At 44.8% G+C, this 21,494-nt stretch overlaps 1 protein-coding gene across 1 annotated transcript in view; it reads left to right on the top strand.

Annotated features, from left to right (window-relative positions):
- LOC144506921 (RAS guanyl-releasing protein 1-like) overlaps positions 1 to 21,494 on the top strand; it is a 112,106-nt gene that overhangs the window by 50,091 nt on the left and 40,521 nt on the right. The window contains exons 3-6 of the mRNA XM_078233303.1: positions 6,116 to 6,231; positions 13,569 to 13,624; positions 15,487 to 15,618; positions 20,050 to 20,203. Of these exons, the coding sequence (XP_078089429.1) occupies positions 6,116 to 6,231; positions 13,569 to 13,624; positions 15,487 to 15,618; positions 20,050 to 20,203 (458 nt within the window). The remainder of the gene's footprint in view (positions 1 to 6,115; positions 6,232 to 13,568; positions 13,625 to 15,486; positions 15,619 to 20,049; positions 20,204 to 21,494) is intronic.

Below are 21,494 nucleotides of genomic sequence, written 5' to 3'. Positions count from 1 at the left end.
AATTATCTGGTCAGCCTCACTTGTAGGGAGTTATTTATTCGCCCAGGATGTGGCAGGATGCGGCACATTCTCTGTTCCTATTGGCAACGATGGCAGAAAGGAAACACAACTTGATTGCGTTTCTGTCAGACTGTAATCATGAACTGGATGCGCACCAGGGAAAAAGATTCCTGGATGAAGAAAGATAAATACGTTAGAAGCATTTGGGAGAGGATTCCTTCAACTGGTGACTGGGGGTGGGAGTGATATCGTGTGAGGACAGGCTGCTTGCACCTATATCCATTGGAGATTAGAAGATTGCCAAGTTATCTTACTGAAACATGGAAGATCCTGAGGGGCTGTGACAGGGTTAATGCTGAAAGGGTGTTTCCCCTTGTGAGAGAGACTAGAATTAGGAGGTAAGCATTTAAAGATGATGGGTCTCCCATTTAACATGGAGATTAAAGGAAATCTTCTCTCAAAAGCTCTTGAATCTTTGGAACTCTCTTCCCCCGAGGGCAATGGAGGTAGGGTCAATGATTTTTTTTCCAGGAAGAGGTCAGTAGGTTCTTGGCTGACAAGAGAGTCAAAGTTTATCAGGGTTAGAGGAAAGTGGAATTGAGACCACAATCAGATCAGCCATGAATGTGTTGAATGACAGAGCAGGCTCGAGGGGCTGAATGGCCTACTCCTGCTCCTAACTTGTCTGTTTGTGTGTAAGTTCTTATGAGCACACTGCTGAGTGTAGAAATGCCAACACTCTCAATACTTCCATGTCTCTTACAATGGGATTGAAAATTTGCAAAACCTCATTTATATGGGCAGCACGGTGGCACAGTGGTTAGCACTGCTGCTTCACGGCGCCAGGGACTCAATTTCAATTCCAGCCTCGGGTCACCATCTGTGTGGAGTTGGCACGTTCTCCCCATGTCTGCGTGGGTTTCCTCTGGATGCTCCGGTTTCCTCCCACACTCCAAAGATGTGCGGGTTAGGTTGATTGAACATTCTAAATTACCCCTTAATGTTAGTGGGATTAGCTGGGTATATATGTGAGGTCACGGGGATAGGCCCAGGGTGGGATTCTTGTCAGTGCAGACTCGATGGGCCGAATGACCTTCTTCTGCACTGTAGAGATTCTATGATTCTATGTTGATAATGAGCATTGACTAAGCATGTCCATTTGTTTTTGACACATCGGACTTTTTGAATGGATGTTGACTCGAGAATTTTATTTTTGGCTGGGGGCGTGTGTGTGTGCATGTGTGTGTATGTGTGTGTGTTCTGCAGGTTACTGTACAGTCAAAGACGATAGTAGAAGAAAATAAGTGGCAAATCTGAAAGCTTTGTTTAACAAATGCTTCCATTTCATAAATGTATCAATCCTCCTTGATTATTGAGTTTGGCTTGTGTCTGAATGTTGGCATCATTGAGCAATGAAGCTGGGGTTGGGGTTGACTCAATGACCCGATAATCTCAGAATAAGTGTGGATTCTGTATTTAAGTTGAGAGGCCACCGTAAAAAAAAAACCTCTGAAGAACCACCTACTCGACGGCAAGTAGGGGTGGGCAACGAATGCTGGCTGAGCCAGCGACGCCCACATCCTGTAAATTAAATTTAAAAAAAACATCTCATCTACCAATAATCACAGGTGGCAAGGAGGAGGCAACCAGATCAGAACAAAAATAGCCAGTTATCCAGAAAGCCTAATAGATAATTCACAAGTGAAAAGAATTAAGTCTAATCAACTAGATAGGGGCGTTTGGAATGAAAATAAACTACAATCAATTAATCTTAGCTCAGTGCCATCACTTTCGTTCAAAATCCTAGGGCTATGAAATAATCTGAACAACACAGACCCTTTAAAACTGCATTCTGGGCATTTTCTTGTTTTAAACTGCACACATTAGAATGCAACTTGGACATTCCAAAAGTTCGTGTAAGCTACAAAATAAATTTGTTCAATTACAACAAGTAAAGGCCGTGATAATACCTTTTTTATGATTCTGTAATCTTAATTATCAAGTCAATATACACGGCACGGTGGCACAGTGGTTACACTGCTGCCTCAAAGTGCCAGGTACCAGATTTGATTCTCGGCTTGGGTCACCGTCTGTGCGGAGTCTGCACCTTCTCCCCGTGTCTGTGTGGGTTTCCTCTGGGTGCTCCGGTTTCCTCCCACAGTCCGAAAGATGTGCTGGTTAGGGTGCATTGGCCATGCTAAATTCTCCCTCAGTGTACCCGAACAGGCGCCGGAGTGTGGCGACTAGGGGATTTTCACAGCAACTTCATTGCAGTGACATTAATAAACTTAGGCTATTTGTCTTTCAACAACTGCAGTAGCTACTGGGAGGCAAGTTTTTTACACAGAGGGTGGTGGGTGCCTGGAACTCACTGCTGGGGGAGGTAGTGGAAGCAGATATGATAATGAATTTTAAGGGGCGTCTTGACAAATACATGAATGGGATGGGAATGGGATGGGAATAGAGGGTCCCCGGATATGGTCCCCGGAAGGGTATGGGGTTTTAGTTCAGACAGGCAGCATGGTCGGTGCAGGCTTGGAAGGCTGAAGGGCCTGTTCCTGTGCTGAAATCTTATTTGTTCATTGTTCTTTGTAAATCTACAAAAAGGCAACATAGACAGGTTCATTTGTTTGCGGATCCCTTTCTGGCTAAATGGGCTGCAAAGAACATCACTTAATGATATGGCTGGTCTCTGAGGAGAGGCAGCACTGGCTATTTCATGTGACAAGTCAACCCATGGGACATAAGCACGTGATGTTGGTATTTCTGCTGTGTGGAGCAACAGCTGCCTCAGTGACTAGAGTAATTGGAGAATTTCATAACTGAAAATGTTCTTTGCTAAAACATGTTCCACGCAATGATGCGAAAGTCATGATCAACCTTTACTCCACTAAATTACAACATGTTACACGGTATTTACAGCACAAGGAGAGGATCTTGTGGAGCAGTGGGTGATGTCCCTGCCTCTGAGCCAGTCCTGGGTACAGGTTCTACTCCAGGACCTGATGGCCAAAGAAGGTGGGTCCTCAAATTGGCCAAACAGGTCGATTATCAAACTGCAAATCCATCCAACACCCAACACCGATGGCTAGAGGCGGTAAGAACGGGAGAAACGATGGAAAGAAAGTTGGAGCCATCACCATCCATAATTGAAAAAATACATGTTGCCACAACAACTCAGACTCCCTGACTCACCCGTAACACAACACAGAAACAGGCCCATTTGATCCAACAAGTTGATGCCAAAACATTGAATGTATTCAAGAGGCGGCGGGATAAAGCACTTTGGGCGAATGGGATCAAAGGTTCTGGGGAAAAAGCAGGATTAGACTATTGAGTTGGATGATCAGCCATGATCATAATGAATGGCGGAGCAGGCTCGAAGGGCCAAATGGCCTCCTCCTGCTCCTATCTTCTATGTTTCTAACAAGTCCTTTCTGGTCCTGATATAACACATGAGTCTCCTCCAACCCTTCTTCATTTAATCCGATCAATTATAATAAATCAATTGGAATATTTGTAAATACAACACAAGGAATTATTTTTAAACTGATTGGGGAGTAATTAATCATTTTCTCAAAGCGATTATTAGAGATATTGTAAAACTCACTACATCAGTTGCATCTGTCTTCAAGGTTTTAGTTTCCATATAACTGTGGCGGAATCCTTGATATTATGACTATTGTTTTAGCCAGCCAGCTGGCCAGCCACATTGTGTAACCAATACTATCAGGAAATTCATATTTTTAACAACAGGAGATGGTTTTCTTACCCAAATTATTAATCAGACTGTGCTGGGTATTGTTTAATAATACGCCTTCAATGAACAGGATAAACTCATGAAGAGTTTAATGACAATCAATCTGATCATACATTTCACATGTGACAAGACTAGACTCAATTGGATTGACCCTTCGGTGTGCCACCACCAATAGAATTGAATATTGCTGAAAAAAAGACATGTTGTCAAAGCTTCTCATCTTGCACTCATCAGGACAATTCTTGAGCAGACCAATTGTAAAGGGAACAACAACTTACTTCATCAGAAGAGAGTGATGATTGGTTGGCAAGTGGGCTTTGATTGGCAGAGGCATTGGTGTAGATAATGTATCAGTTAACTGATGACCGACAGTTAACTGCCTAGCTCTATTTAAATTCAAACCAGGCAGGTTGACTCTGTGTAATAAGTCTTCGGAGGCAGAAGCCCCTTCACCAAAATCCCTTTATTTACAATTCCAAAAGCAGTGCACAGAGTGCTATCAGTCAGCAGTCTACCTTCGGGAGTGCCAGAGGAACTGGCACTCCTGGTTAAATACAAGTAAAAGGCTCCCTGATTGGCCCATCAATTGGCTCCTTAATCAAGGAGTTCATATTCCAATAGGCCAACCTCAATGGCCTGATTGGAGAAATTACACTCTAGTCACGACATTGCCCTGGGAAATGATGCAGGGCAATGACTTGACTACTCACGAGTTCACCTGTCTGGTTTGAATTGAAACAAGGCTAGGCAGTTAACTGTCAGTCATCAATTAACTGCTGCATTCTCCATGGCAATGCCTCTGCCAATCAGAGTCCAATCTGACCAAGGGTCAACCAATCAGCACTCTCTTCTCATAAAGTATAAATTGTTGCTCCCTTCACACTTAGTATTCTTGCAAATTGTCCTGATGAATGCGAGATGAAAAGCTTTGACAAAATGGGCGGGATTTTCCAGCTGTGCCCACACCCAGACTGGAAAGTCCCGCCAGAGGTCAACGGTCCTTTGTGCGGTCCTGTCCCGCCCGCTATGATTCCCATGGCAGGCGGGACAGGAAAATTCCGCCCCATGTCTTTTTTCAACAATATTCAGGTTCTGCACTAGCCAAATGGACCACGAATAGAATTGTTAAAGTCCAGATGTTGAAACTATTCAAAATGTGTGAAAGTAAGTGAGCACATTCAACTCCTGTGCAGCAGAGCAGAGTATTTTGATGACGTGATGTTGTGCCAGTTGTTGAGGAAATATTAAAACATGCAAAATCATGTCCCTAAAATGATTCAAATTCTAAAACTGAGTTCGCAACTGATTGTTATGATAATTGCAAACTGGGTTTTCCTGAGCTCTGAGGACATTCCTCTTCATTGCAATAGCTTTGGTTAGTCACAAATGAGTAACAGGATGGTGGTTCGAACAGACGTAGTACAATGCCAAATTTAAACAGAAACTGCCTGCAGAGCTGTGACAAAACAAGACAACTTCCACAGAAGTCCCATGTAAAAGTAAAATACTGCGGATGCTGGAATCTGAAACACAAACAAAAAATGCTGGAAAATCCCAGCAGGTCTGACAGCATCTGTGGAGAGAGAATAGAGCCAACGTTTCGAGTCTGGATGACCCTTCGTCAGAGCTGTACTCTGTGTGATTTGTACTTCAGTTTATATTTCTGTCTTCGAAATCGGTCAACACCAATAGCATAAAAGAGTGAAAAACAAGGGGTTTGTGCTTACCGCCTGCTCACGCCACACTCCCGCTGCTGCGAGGGCGGAGAATTTGGTGCTCAGCCAAAGCTCTGTTCACTGCGGCGGGATGGGAAAATCCTGCCGGCGTGAATGGTGATAAGATTCCTGCCAAGGTATCAATTCACTATCAGTCTGTTTTGTGGTGTTGACTGATTCCAGTGCTCTGACTTGGTAGTCTGGCCAGTGAGATAGTTCACCAGTGTACAGTGAACAGTGTACCATTCTCCAAACTGCTGCTCTACAAAGTGATTAGAATGTCCTGAGTATATTAGCAAGATAATTCTGGTTAAATTCCAAGACTTTGGCCAGAATTCTCCGGTCGTTCAAGCCAGAGGGATTCTCCGATCCCGCAGGCAGCGCACACCCGTCCACGGGTTTCCCGCCGGCATGGGGTGACGTCAATGGGAATTTCCATTGACAGCAACGGGGCCGGAGAATCCCGCCGCTAGCAAACAACGCGCCACCTCCCACATGCGGGAAGCATGCGGCTGGGAGGCCGGAGAATTCTGGCCTTTGTTACTGCAGGCAAGTAGGAATGTTTGCAGAAATGAAGTGGGAGAATAAAGAGATTTAATGAGTTGCCATTCCAATCTGTGTAACCTTTCCCTTCTGATAGATGCGGATGGGAACCTGTGTCGAAGCAGTTACCTGCTGGAAGTTACTCTGACCATGCACCGCTTCAATGTTTCCTCCACGGAGCTGCTGCAAAAGCTCATCACACTATATCCTTTTGTTACAATATCACTTAAACTGCACATCAGCACCAGAGCGGAACAAGACGCCTGGATGGTAAACCTTTCATGTTAAACAGGGGAGCAGAATAAGATCAATTTTATATTAGTGAACTCATATATTCTCCTCTTTAAGTTTTGAAAGCAAACTGTTGTTGTTTTATTCTGGCTTACTACAAGAACAATCACTGTATCTGATAATGTAAGTTCAAATTTGCTGATCAGGGGATTAGGGCAGGCAGTCGCACAGAGGAATTATCACTGGACTATTAATCCAGAGACCCAGGGTAATGTTTTGGGGAGCCGGGTTTGAATCCCACCACGGCAGATAGTGAAGTTTGAATGCAACAAAAAAAATCTGGAATTAAGAGTCTAATGATGACCATGAAACCATTGTCGATTGTTGTAAAAACCCATCTGGTTCCCTAATGCCCTTTAGTGAAAGAAATCTGCTGTCCTTACCCGATCCTTACCCTTATCCAGGGCCACAGCAATGTGGTTGACTCTCAAATGCCCCCTGAAATGGAGGGCAGTTAGGGATAGGCCCAGCCAGCCAGCGACGCCCACATCCCGGAAAAATTAATTTTTAAAGATCAGCCTGTGTTTTACTCATATCACTAACAAATGCAACTTATTTACCAGTAGAAGTGCATCAGATTGAAATAAAGCTTTCAGTGTTATTTTAAGACGTTTTAAAAATATGTATTTCATTAATTTGATCTTTTGTGTTGGAGAAAGGTTTTAAAGTTTAAAATTCATTTATTGGTGTCACAAGTAGGCTTACATTAACGCTGCAATGAAGTTACCGTGAAAATCCTCTGGTTGCCACACTCTGACGCCTGTTCGGGCACACAGAGAGAGAATTTAGCATGGCCAATGCACCTAACCAGCACGTCTTTCAGACTGTGGGAGGAAACCAGAGCACCCGGAGGAAACCCACACAGACATGGGGAGAATGTGCAAACTCCACACAGACAGTGACCCAAGCCGGGAATCGAACCCGGGTCCCTGGCGCTGTGAGGCAACAGTGTTAACCACTGTGCCACCGTGCCGCCCATTTCCATATCCATCTCCATATCTTTGAGGATTTTATGTAAATTTCTCCGGTGTTTGATCGAAAAGCGGTCTTTCATATTAGATCAACAAAAGTGAAATAAAAAGAAAAACATTTTGTGAAGTTTTGCATTCATGCAAAGCAAATAAATCAAGTTTGCCAAACGCCCTCCTGGCGAGACTGATCCTCCCTCTGTGGAGTGTGTAACAATGGGGTAATTTTCACTTCAATTCTAAATTTTGCACTCTCTACACATTCCATTAGAGCCCCTCATTATCAAACAGTAATCCAATCACAGGTTATACATCGAGCAGAATCTTCTGGTCGCACCAGCAGTGGGAAGTTGGCGAGCGGGGTAACAATTTGACGTGAGGCCAACAATCAGATTCCTGCCAGCAGGTGAACTTTAGTAATTATGATCTCAGGACAGGAAAGGAAGGTTAATGTGGGGTCGAGTTTCCCATCAAATAAGCCTTGGTGACCCTTTTGCATACATTAGCAAGTCATGCTTGCTCATTAAAAGCCCACCCCACCTGAAGTAGGTTCCCCCTCCAAATTAAGTTCCCCACCAGCGAGAAATTAGAACATTCACTTTCATGACAGCACGCAAGTGACATGGTAGACATCTGGCATGGTAGACATCTTCCATGTTTAGTGGTGAGTTGCATGTGCATTGTCCACTCCCCTCCCCCTACCCAATATAACTAATTTAGCTTCTGCTTAAATACAATTATAGAAACATAGAAAAACTACAGCACAAACAGGCCCTTCGGCCCCACAAGTTGTGCCGAACATATCCCTACCTTCTGGGCCTACCGATAACCCTCCATCCTATTAAGTCCCATGTACTCATCCAGGAGTCTCTTAAAAGTCCCTATTGAGTTTGCCTCCGCCACCACTGACGGCAGCCGATTCCACTCACCCACCACCTCTGAGTGAAAAACCTCCCCCTAACATTTCCCCTGTACCTACCCCCCAGCACCTTAAACCTGTGTCCTCTCGTAGCAGCCATTTCTACCCTGGGAAAAAGCCTCTGAGAGTCCACCCAATCTATGCCTCTCAACATCTTATATACCTCTATTAGGTCTCCTCTCATCCTACGTCTCTCCAAGGAGAAAAGACCGAGCTCCCTCAGCCTATCCTCATAAGGCATGCCACTCAATCCAGGCAACATCCTTGTAAATCTCCTCTGCACCCTTTCAATCATTTCCACATCCTTCCTGTAATGAGGCGACCAGAACTGAGCACAGTACTCCAAGTGGGGTCTGACGAGGGTCTTATACAGCTGCATCATTATCCCCGGACTCCTAAACTCAATCCCTCGATTGATAAAGACCAGCACACCATACGCCTTCTTAACCACCTCCTCCACCTGCGGGGCCGATTTTAGAGTCCTATGGACCCGGACCCCAAGGTCCTTCTGATCCTCTACCGTACTAAGAGTCTTTCCCTTAATATTGTACTCCTTCATCCCATTTGACCTGCCAAAATGGACCACTACGCATTTATCTGGGTTGAAGTCCATCTTCCACTTCTCCGCCCAGTCTTGCATCCTATCTATGTCCCTCTGTAACTTCTGACATCCCTCCAGACTATCCACAATCCCACCAATCTTCGTGTCGTCGGCAAACTTACCAACCCATCCCTCCACTTCCTCATCCAGGTCATTTATGAAAATGACAAACAGCAAGGGTCCCAGAACAGATCCCTGGGGCACACCACTGGTGACTGACCTCCATTTAGAAAAAGACCCATCTATACACACTCTCTGCCTCCTTTGGGCAAGCCAGTTCTGGATCCACAGGGCAGCAGCACCTTGGATCCCATGCCCTCTCACTTTTTCTAGAAGCCTTGCATGGGGGACCTTATCGAATGCCTTGGTAAAATCCATATAAACCACATCTACCGCTTTCCCTTCGTCAATGTGTTTAGTCACATTTTCGAAGAACTCCACCAGGCTCGTAAGGCACGATCTGCCTTTGACAAAGCCGTGCTGAGTATTCTTGAGCATACTAAACCTCTCTAAGTGCTCATAAATCCTGTCCCTCAGGATCTTCTCCATCAGCTTACCAACCACTGAGGTTAGACTCACTGGTCAGTAATTTCCTGGGCTATCCCTATTCCCCTTCTTGAAAATAGGAACCACATCCGCAATCCTCCAATCCTCCCACACCTCTCCCAGCTCCATCGACGACGCAAAGATCATCGTCAGAGACTCTGCAATCTCTTCCCTCGCCTCCCACAGTAACCTGGGGTACATCCCATCCGGACCCGGTGACTTATCTATCTTGGTGCCATTCAAAGATTCCAGCACAACCTCTTTCTTAAAGTCCACATACTCAATCTTTTCAGTCCACCGCAAGCCCGCAGTACATCCGCCCAGGTCCTTTTCCTCTGTGAAAACCGAGGCAAAATACTCATTAAGCACCTCTGCCATTTCTACTGGTTCCGTACAGACTTTCCCGCCTTCACCTTTTATAGGCCCTATTCCTTCACGTCTCATCCTTTTACTTTTCACATATTTATAGAACGCCCTAGGGTTCTCCTTAATCCTACCTGCCAAGGCCTTCTCGTGACCCCTTCTGGCTCTCCTAATTTCCTTTAGTCCCTTCCTACAAGCCGTATACTCATCTAGATCCCTATCTTTGCCAAGCTCTCTGAACCTTTTGTACACTTTCCTTTTCTTCGCGACCAGATCCCGCACAGCTTTCGTGCACCACGGTTCCTTTAACCTATCAACACCTCCCTGTCTGCTTATACCATCTGCTTTAGCCACAGTCTAATCACACTCAGGCTGAAGAAGTTTCTCCTTATTTCCCTTTGATTTATCAATGAGTATTTTATATTTGGTGGGAATTTTCCAGTCCCGCCACAGGGCCGCATTGAACCAGCCAAAAGCCCATTGACCTTCGGCAGGACTGGAAGATCCTGGCAGAAGGGAGGGCTGGAAAGTCCCAGCCATAGTCATTACATTTACTCACTTAGCACTCTTTCATAATCTTTAAAACCTCCATCGGATCATCCTTCAGTTTTCCCTTTTCTGGGGAAGAGAGCCCAGTTTATTCAACCTTTCCTGATAGTTAAATAACCTCTTAGTTCTTAGTTCTAACATTGTTGTAAATGCCTTTGCACTGACTCTCTAGTGCAAAGAAATTTACAAGGATAATGTTAGAACTCATAAAATATTATAATACAGAAGTAGGCCATTCGGCCCATCGAATCTGCATCAACTCTCCAGTGGAGAATCCCACCCAGACCCTATCCCTGGAACCCCACATATTTATCCTGCTCATCCCCCTAGTTTACACACCTTGGATCTAAGGAGCAATTTAGCATGGCCAATCCACCTAACTCGCACATCTTTGGAGTGTGGGAGGCATTCGGAGCAAACACACGCAGACATGGGGAGAACGTGCAAACTCCACACAAACAGTCACCCAAGGCTGGAATTGAACCCAAGTCCCTGGCACTGTGAGACAGGAGTGCTACCCGCTGTGCCACTGTGCCACCCCAAACATTTTTGCAGCTCTTTCCGCCAGCGGGATCTTGCAGTCCCACCAAAGGTGGCCCCCACTGCCCCCCCTTGCAGGTTCCCCTGCAGCAGGATGGGCAAAAGACCATAGATACTGGTGAGACCAGGAGATCCATCAGGCGGCCAATGGGATGTCGCCTCTGTCGCTGGAAAATTCCACTCAATGTTGCAATCTTCATGCTATTAGAATTCTATTGCATTATAGCAATTTTAACTGAGAAGGTAGAGAAATTCTAACATGCCTTTGCCACAAGGATATCCATTATAAATATCTCCAGTTTCTGATCAACCCTTAACATTACAGAATCTGCATGCACTAATTTAATGGTTCCCACTCTGTCCAATTGAAACCTTGTTCAAAAATAGACCTTAATCAATGAAGTATCCAATGTTTAAAATAGCCTAAACCACAAAAGCTACTTCAGAAGATGCATTAACCGCTATGATAATTAGTCTGCCTTCCCACAGAATGAATAGCAGGCTTGTAGAAGGATGAAAAGCTTCCCTGGTACTTGAATAGGGGCCCAGTCATGCACCTAATCAGAGTGGAGTGCTCAGTGTGAGTGAGGCTACATGATATTGGTTTATATGACACACTATCATGTTAAAAACAAAAGATTCCACCCCCCTTCCCCCGCCCGTCGCCCTCATTCCGTCGGAGAAGACGGATATAAAATCATCATCTGTTTCTCATGAATGATGATGTCATTTAATTAAATTATTAGATCTCTTTGTAACATGGTTCTGAAGATGAATTTGCTCAGAACGCCCACTTCTAGGCAACCTGACCCACCCCCAACCAGAGCACCTCAAGGTCACAATCATAAAGAATGCAATTCTTCTGTGACTAAGCTCAGGACGACACAGTGGCACAGTGGTTCGCACTGCTGCCTCACAGTATCCGGGACCCAGGTTCGATTCCCAGCTTAGGTCACTGTCTGTGTGGAGTTTGCACGTTCTCCTCGTGTCTGCGTGGGTTTCCTCCAGGTGCTCTGGTTTCCTCCCGCACTCCAAAACATGCAGGTTAGGTGCATTGGCCGTACTAAATTCTCTCTCAGTGTACCCGAACAGGTGCCGGAGTGTGGCGACTAGGGGATTTTCACAGTAACTTCATTGCAGTGTTAATGTAAGCCTACTTGCGATGCTAACAAGTAAACTTTAATATCTATCTGCAATCTTACACAAGTGGTGATTTGTAATTCTCCACAATCAGTAACACAAACTGTCCGGCCCAAATAATCATAAACTGATCACAATCTCCATTTCAGTTCAGGAGGGTCAATGTCACTATTACCTACCTGAAAGGAGCACAATCCATAATTGGGGCCTACCTGTACTGCAGTGCCAGTCTGCACTCGGCAATGTACTAATCAAATCAAATATTCAGCAAAGACTAACCAGAGAGTCTTAAAGATCCAATATATCTTGAACAAGAAAATTATAGTTAGGTCTTTTGCTTAGGCTAGGGGGAGGCGATGGCCTAGTGGTATTATCACTAAACTACTAATTCAGAAACTCAGCAAATGTTCTGGGGACCCAGGTTCAAATCCTGCCACAGCAGATGGTGGAATTTGAATTCAGTAAGAAATATTTGGAATTAAGAATCTACTGATGACCATGAAACCATTGTCAATTGTCGGAAAAACCTATGTGGTTCACTAATGTCCTTTAGGGAAGGAAATCTGCCATCCTTACCTGGTCTGGCTTACATGTGATTCCAGAGCCACAACAATGTGGTTGACTCTCAACTGCCCTCCAAGGACAACCAGGGATGGGCAATAAATGCTGGCCCAGCCAGTGATGTCCATGTCCCATGAATGAATAAAAAAGTGCAATTTTGCGAATAACAAAGGTTACCAATGCTAGCCTTCATTTTGAGTGAATGCTTCAATTGCATTCAATCACAAATTTTGACGATTTGTGCGTATGATGAAAACACACAGTAAGTAGTCTCACAACACCAGGTTAAAGTCCAACAGGTTTATTTGGTAAATACTTACTCTGCCTACCCCAGTCCAACGCCGGCAACTCCACATTATGGTGAAAAGAGTTTGCGCTGTCACTGGCATTGTGGTATCTATTGTGTTATTCTGCCTGAAGATGATTTGCACCGAATGCTCTATTTAAATCTAGAAGAGATGTTGCAATTCTGTCTTGTCGCTCAACTTCCTGCCCAACAACGAGGGGGGTGGGGGGGGGGGGGGGGGGGGGGGGTGGCGGGGAGGTGGGGGGGGGGTGTGGAAGCAACATCAGACGCACCACTGAATAAAAATAAAATCTCAAGAGGCAAATTAGAACTGTTCAGCCATGCAAGTAGATAAATAGCACTACTCTCATTAGTCCCCATGAATCACAAGTAGCATAAAAGGAATTTTTCTTTGACCAGCATGTGTAATTGATAATGGCACACGATTTCAGGCAGATCGGCAATTGTGACCTGGTACAATGTTGTCTTTTTTTTAAATGACTGCATTTAAATACATCTTAACATTGCAGATAATTGCCTCCAGTATGCTCACCATTGGAGATCTGAAGCTGTATTTCAGGGAAACTTTGGCATTGGTGGGAGATATTTGAGATGTGCCAAGAGATAATACTGCCCGTGGTAAACTATAATCATACATCTTATACAACAGTTGTCTTACAGAAGAAGTCTTTCACACTGGCCTCAGCAATGCCCTTGTTGAATATAAATAGTGATCCTCGGACACTTCAACTGAACTGTTTTCCTTAATGGTGACCTACATATCAGAATGCTCTAGAACAAAACTGTGCTGCAGCTTGCCTGAAGATCTGTTACTTTATAAGGTGAGGGTTTTCCTGGAAGCAGAAACCACATATATGAAAAGACGAAAAGCAAAGACTACCTGCAGAAGCTGCACATCTTACTCAGTTAGAAAGAATGTGGTTTAATTTTGCAAATGCTTTATTGAAAATGAGAAAAGCTGCTTTTGTGTGTGCATATGTTTTAAAGTTTTAATATTAGTGTACAAGTAGGCTCATATTAACACTGCAATGAAGTTACTGTGACAATCCCCTAGTCGCCACACTCCGATGCCTGTTCGGGTACACTGAGGGAGAATGTAGCATGGCCAATGCAATGTGCAAACTCCACACAGACAGTGACCCAAGCCAGGAATCAAACCTGGGTCTCTGGAGCTGTGAGGTAGCAGTGCTAACCATTGCGCCACCATGCCGCCCGTGTTACATGTGTTACAGAGCATGAAATGTCTGAAGGCTATGGGCCAAGTGCTGGCAAGTGGGATTAGGTGGGCAGGTCAGGGTATTTCATGCGTCGGTGCAGACTCGATGGGCCGAAGGGCCTCTTCTGCACTGTAGTATTCTGTGATTCTGTGCTTAATCAGCATTGACTAAAATTTAAGGCAGAGCAAATCATTCACCAGAAAGTGAGGCAAAAAGAATTGAAGAATTGAAAAATTGGAAAGTAATCTCCAGTCAACAACCTTTCTAAATAGCCAGCTTTGCTGCCACATCAAATACATGCAATAGTCAGCAGATATGAGTTCCTTTCAATGTTTAAGTGGATCTAAATTGGGTCAGACTGATCTATTCAGACTTTGAACTGCTCTTGTGCTTATTCCAAGCACAACAATACCATGTAACATCTGAGACTGCCCGTAGGATCAATGGGCTAATTAAGTAAATGAAATGCGAAGTAAGATTTAAACTTCCTATCGTGTGGAGAAGGGAAGCACTGTCTTAATAGTGAGGATCACATAGCAATTTTCTGCTCGAGTTGTGTCACATATTGGAATGTCAAAGATCAGCTTAGTCATCTGACTCCCAACTGCACTACATTGAATCATAGATTCCCTACGGTGCAGAAGAGGCTATTCAGCCCATCGGGTCAGCACCGACTCCGCAACAAATCATCTTACCCAGGCCCTCTTCCCCCCGACCCTATCCCCACAACCCCCCGCATTCCCCATGGCTAAACCATCTAACAACACATCTTGGGATACTGAGGGGCAATTTAGCATGGCCAATCCACCTAACCTGTACATCTTTGGAGTGTAGGAGGAAACCGGAGCACCCAGAGGAAATCCACGCAGACACGGGGAGAAGGTGCAGAGTCCACCATACAGTCACCCTAGGCCGGAATTGAACCCGGATCTCTGGCACTGTGAGGGAGGCAGCAGTGCTAACCACTGTGCCACCATGCTGTCCACTTTATTTTTTCAATTCCAGCCACCTGCACCCCCAGCAATGACAAAAACTTGCCAATGGTGCCACCTAACTTGCTCCAGCTGGTAGTGCAAAAACAGGTATGGCACTACAATCAGGAGTAGTTTCATACATCAAGGTCTTCACATCAGCCGTAGTATAACTCCAGTTCAAGTGATGTCAAGTTGCAAAGGTTCAGCTGAATGAGTGGCAATGTTGGCTCTTTTTGTCTGTCCTGTATCACACTGCATTGGTGATGTTCTGAGACCAGTATCTGAAATGTAACTGGACTTATAGAGACAATGTCGTAGAGCTTTTTCCTGCTAGAAGTAATGGTATAGATTTTAGTGTGAGCTGTTTCAATGCGACAAATCAGGAAATGTGTCTCCCCCACATTGATGTATGAACCAATATAATTTAATAAAATAAAGGCATTGTTGCTTCTGATCCATTGTAAGTTGATAGTTCCATGATTTTTATTACAGGTACTGGATTAAAGAGTTCTGGATTATGTTCAAAATGGATAAAGGCCTTTCAGAAACAATGGAACATTTTCAGGAACTGGTCCGAAAGAACGGTGAAGAATCGCACTCCCAATTCATCGACACCTCTCAAATGTAAGAGAAAATATTCCTGTCCTATTCCTGTAGGAAGCAATTCCATTCGCAAAACTGTTTAATTAGCACCAGAATTCTTGTGTTCAGAAATAGAAGTGAGGTGTCAGGGAGAAAACCAGAGGAAAATGCCAACACAACGGGGGTGATTTTCAGCCTACCTTCGCCGCAGTGAGAATGGTGATGCGGGCGGAATGTCCAGCGAGAATCAGGAAGTGCGATTCTCGCCGGTGAGATCATGTTTCTCGATTTTCCACTCCCTCACCGGTGACGTCACGAGGTTCACACCCACCGCGGGCGAGAATCTCATTTTGATGTTTCTGAATACATTTCAATCTAATTTCCCAGCCCCGCCCCCCGCGCCACATGATTCCCCCCCTCATTGAACATTCCAACCTTGTTGGCGAGGTCCACACAGCTGTTTGAAGACGTGAATCAGTCAAGGGGATGCCCCCGGGGGCACAAAGGGTAAGTGTAGTTCTCCCCACCCCCCCCCAACCCCCCGCCCCAGGGGAGAGGGACATACCCTGGCACTGCCCCATGGCACAGGTTGGTACAGCCTTCTTGGGAGTCGCATTGGGTGGTGGGGGGAGGGGTGTCCCCGTTATGTGTGGAAGTGTGGGAGGGAGACCACTAAGGCGATTGCGGGGGGATCTTGCAGGCACAGGGGAGGGGGGAGAGTGAGCAGTGATTGGGGGGGGGGAGAAACGTGGCAGTACTTTAGCAGTGGTGGGGGGTTGTGGGGGAGAGATGATTGTGCCAAGGAAGAGAGCAGTGTGGGAGAACCCCCAATACTCCATGGTGGCTGGCAAGGGGGGATTCTGCTTCAGCGTTGATTAGTGCGCCCTTTAAAGATGGCACCCAAATTTCCATGGTGTCGGCCTTGCCAGTTCAGTCAGGCCCCGCCCTGCCAGACTGACGGTGCAAACCCCAACCGCTAATTGTTTTGTGAGTGCCTGAAAATCTGGTCTAAAGACTCATCTGTGCAGCTGTCGGACTACACCTCGGGTTTTAGTCAGAACTTGACACTTTTGAAAGAGTACGGGAAAATTCCGCCCAGTATTTCTCAACTAATCTATGAACTCTCGCCTTGGGAGTGGCAGCCTCATTGTCGGTTACTGCACAAAGCTGATTTCTGTGAAAGTCAAAGTTGCATTTATACAGCACAGTTGCATGGTCTAAGGTGGCGGGATTTTCCTGTCCCGCCCGCCACAGGAATCGTAGTGGGCAGAAAGCGGGGTGGGGGGGGAGGGGGCAGTGCAAATGTCTGTTGACCTTGGGCTGGATTTACCGGCTTTGGGTAGCGAGTGCGACCGGAAAATTCCGCCCAGTATCTCCCAAAGTACTTCAAATCCAATGAAATATTTTTGAAGAGTAATCACTGTGGTGATGTCGGGAGACCAGCTTATGCACAGCAAGATCCCACAGACAGTAATGATATAAACAGCAAAAGCTCCACTGCTTTTGTGTGAATCTGTGATGTCCACCCGGTAGCGAACACTGGGCCTTGCCTTAATAACTCAGCTGAAAGAGTGAGTCCTGTGACATGGTGCATGCCCTCCGTGCTGTACGATCACACATTAAATGATTTAATTCTACACAAGACATTTGGTTGCTTATTTAATACAATATGTCAGGCAAATAATCCGATGCATGTAATGCACAGATGACTTAACCGTATGTTCATCATTGGAGAATTCATAATTTTTTACATCAGCGATGAGACGTGCTGACAGTTGGAAAGTCATTTTTTAAAATTGTGTTTTGAAGGAAGATTGCCAATTTTAGAACAAATACATTCTAACTTTCAAATGGCCAGGATTTACCAGTTGATAGTAAACGTCCCTCACCTCCCCTGAGCTATCAGTTACACATGGAGACAAGATTAAATGAGGCCCGCGGTCTGGGTATAATATGTAAATCGGCAACCTGCCACCTGGAAGTGGATTGGTTGCTTATTTCCCCATGGACCTCTCTCCCACCATCTCCACCCGTTCCCCCCCCAAACCCACCCCACCCCCCCCAATCCCATTGGAAGTGGAGATTTGGGGTCAGGTTTCAAGGTTTTTAAAAATTTTAACCTATTTCATCCATTTTTTTTGTGGCAACATTATTCCCCCTGAATGATCTCCAAAAACCTCTGAAGGTTTCTGGGCTGCTGGTAATTTTGAAAAAAACCTAAGCTGCCAGAAGTGATCAGTTTTTGCAGGAGTCGGGATACAGTTGGGGATGGGGGAGCAACAACATTTTCCCATTTTTTTTAACCAAACAGTGCCGAATTTGAGGGAAAAGATTTTGGGTTGCGAAGAGAAGTCAATCATCTTGCCTGAACAAGATGCCTTAAACTTATCCACAGAATGGTATCTCTTGCTTCTATGGTTTGATTTGATTTGATTTATTATTGTCACATGTATTAACATACAGTGAAAAGTATTGTTTCTTGTGCACTATACAAAGCATATCATTCATACAGAAGGAAAGGAGGGGTGCAGAATGTAGTGTTACAGTCATAGCTAGGGTGTAGAGAAAGATCAAGGGCAGTATGGTGGCACAGTGGTTACCACTGCTGCCTCACAGTGCCAGGGACCCGGGTTCAATTCTGGCCTCGGGTGACTGTGCGGAATCTGCACGTTCTCCCTGTGTCTGTGTGGGGTTCCTCTGGGTGCTCTGGTTTCCTTACACAGTAAAAAGATGTGCGGGTTAGGTTGATTGGCCATGATAAATTGACCCTTAGTGTGTCAGGGGGATTAGCAGGGTAAATGCATGGGGTTACAATAGGGCCTGGATGGGATTGCTGTCGGTGCAGGCTCAATGGGCCGAATGGCCTCCTTCTGACTGTAGGGATTCTATGATTCTATGATCAACTTCACATCTACTAGGTCCACTCAAAAGTCTGATGGCAACAGACAAGAAGCTGCTCTTGAGTTGGGTGGTACGTCACCTTAGATTTCTGTACCTTTTTTCCAACGGAAGAAGGTGGAAGAGAAAATGTCAGGGGTGCGTGGGGTCCTTAATTATACTGGCTGCTTTTCCAAGGCAGCGGGAAGTATAGACAGAGTCAATGGATGGGAGGCTGGTTTGCGTGATGGACTGGGCTACGTTCATGACCCTTTGTAGTTTTTTGCGGTCTTGATCAGAGCAGGAGGGTGTCGCTATTCTCCACATTCCTGGTATCGGACATTTCTGTGGCTTCTTTAAAATTGCTTATTTCTAAGCAGTTTTGTGGCTTGGGTTCTTGTCTATTTAAGACCAGATTAAGATTATTCAAATTTATGTCATAGAGGACACCTCAAACTGGAAGAGAAAGTTCATCAAATCATTGTGATTGTATTGTAGCTCAGAAAAATGGGACTGTGCTCAATCGATATTTCACTCAATGCCCAATTCAAATCGTTGTTTAATTGACTGTGAAAGAAAAGAATTGAATATAATTTATGAAATTTATGCCCCAATGCTTTGTTAAGGAATACAAGCTGAGAGAACAGAAATTCCAAATGTCTAGTGTTACAAATACTGATACCAGGCAACTTTTCATGTTATGAATGTACTGAGGCGACCAAAATTATCTGTTCTGGGTTTCAAACCTTTTTTTTATTCAAAGTATCATAGAATCTTACAGTGCAGAAGGAGGCCATTCGGCCCATTGAGTCTGCACTGACCACAGTCCCACCCAGGCCCTATCCCTATAACCCCTTGCATTTACCCTAGCTAGTCCCCCTGACACGAAGGGGCAATTTAGCATGGCCAATCCGTCAAACCCACACATCTTTGGGCTGTGGGAGGAAACCGGAGCACCCGAAGGAAACCCACGCAGACACGGGGAGAACGTGCAAACTCCACACGGACAGTGACCCGAGCCGGGAATTGAACCCAGGTCCCTGGCACTGGGAGGTACCAGTGCTAACCACTGTGCCACCATGCCATCCCCTACAGGATTCTAGTCCTGTAAAACATTTATGATAGGGAAGATTGTACAATTACAGCCCTACAGCACTCAGTAGAGTGCTTTACTGAAGGAATGGGAGTCACTGGATCATTTGGCATCAATACAGGTAAGGCAACAACAAGAAACACAGGGAAGGACTTGCCTTGCATTGGAACTGAATAGAGAGGAGTGACTCAATTCTGAGAATAACTGCTGGTTCAAAGCTGGCATCAGGTCCACAGGCTGGCAACAGTAAACTTGGAGATGGAATTTATAACGTGGGAATGCGGTTAGAGATATACAGATAAAGATGCTGATTTTTCAATGGAACAGAATGAGAGATTGATCTAAGATGTGCAGAGAGATGGAGGGAGTATTTCATTCTCATGACAACAGATTCTCAGAACAACAGAACAGGTGTTGGGACATTCCAACACATGTCTCATCTTGCCTAGTGTGATGAACACTTTTAGAGGCAGTATTTAGCCCTCTTTCTGCTTACCTGACAGCAATACACGGGACTGGTCACGGAAAATCACTCAACGGATAAAACCAAACTGTAGCAAAAAGCGGAAAGTTTCCCTCCTTTTTGACCACTTGGAGCCAGGAGAGTTGGCCGAGCACCTAACCTACCTCGAGTTCAAATCCTTCCGCAGGATCTCAGTAAGTGTGCCACCAATGATATGGAGGTCTTGGGAGGGACAGTACGAAGAGTTGTCTGTTTTAAAATGATGTTCCCTTTTACTACACCGAAAGAGAGAGACACTTCACCAAGTTACTCATTTAAGCCTCACACACTTACAGATAAATTACAAGTAGGAAATTGTGATAGATACTGCAATGATTGATGGTGTGTGGGAAATCATTCATTTCTGACTGGGCTGAGAACACCAGTGCAGCAGTGCAGACAATGATCCACGCACTCCATTTACAGAGCATTCATTCTCCATCAATCAAACCTGGAGTGAATCTCAGTTTCACTTGGAATTTCAAGGATTGATTCGTTTTGGCATCTCCAAAATCCCATCATAATGTCTGGTAATTTATTAGCCAGCTGACAACTTTATCCTTCCATGGGAACAGCATATCTGCCAAAATATTTTGGATAATTTTACAGCAATTAAAAATATTATCTCTGGAAAATACAATTTGCAGCATTATTATATTTTTGCTGAAGGTTCATAGACTAAAATCATAGACTGGTTGCAGCACAGGAAGAGAGTTGTCTCTGTCAGCTCTCTGTCAGAGCAACTCACCTAGTCCCACTCCTCTGCCTTTTCCTTATATGGTGTGAAGATGCCGGCGTTGGACTGGGGTAGGCACAGTAAGAAGTGTCACAACACCAGGTTGAAGTCCAACAGGTTTATTTGGTAGCACAAGACACTAGCTTTCGGAACCCTGCCCCTTCATCAGGTGAGTGGGAGTTCTGTTCACAAACAGGACATATATAGATACAAACTCAATTTACAAAATAATGCTCCTTATCTTGTAAATTGAGTTTGTGTCTTTATATGCCCTGTTTGTGAACAGAACTCCCATTCGCCTGATGAAGGAGCAACGCTCCGAAAGCTTGTGGCTTGTGCTACCAAATAAACCTGTTGGACTTTAACCTGGTGTTGTGACACTTCTTACAGTGCTTTTCCTTATATACCAAACTTGTTTTCTATTCACCTAATTATCTAGTTCTCTTTGGAAAGCCACCATTATTGAATCTGCCTCCATCATACTTCCTGAACCTGTTTGTGTTGAGATCTGAGATTTGTGGCTCAGATCTGAAACCATCAATGTACCGGGCGCTCCACAGTTGAGTCTGAGTCTCTCTGCCATTGATTCTGGCTACACCCCACCTTTAATGTTCCTTCTTCATTGCAACACTAAAACAGCTTATGGATACATCCTTATTAGGAAGAACTTGCCTTTCATGACTTCCATAAGATATAGGAGCAGAATTAGG

Source organism: Mustelus asterias, chromosome 18 (assembly GCF_964213995.1).
Source record: "Mustelus asterias chromosome 18, sMusAst1.hap1.1, whole genome shotgun sequence".
Lineage (NCBI taxonomy): Eukaryota > Metazoa > Chordata > Chondrichthyes > Carcharhiniformes > Triakidae > Mustelus > Mustelus asterias.
The sequence above is the reverse complement of the archived record's forward strand: the minus strand, read 5'-3'. Positions and strand labels throughout refer to the sequence as shown.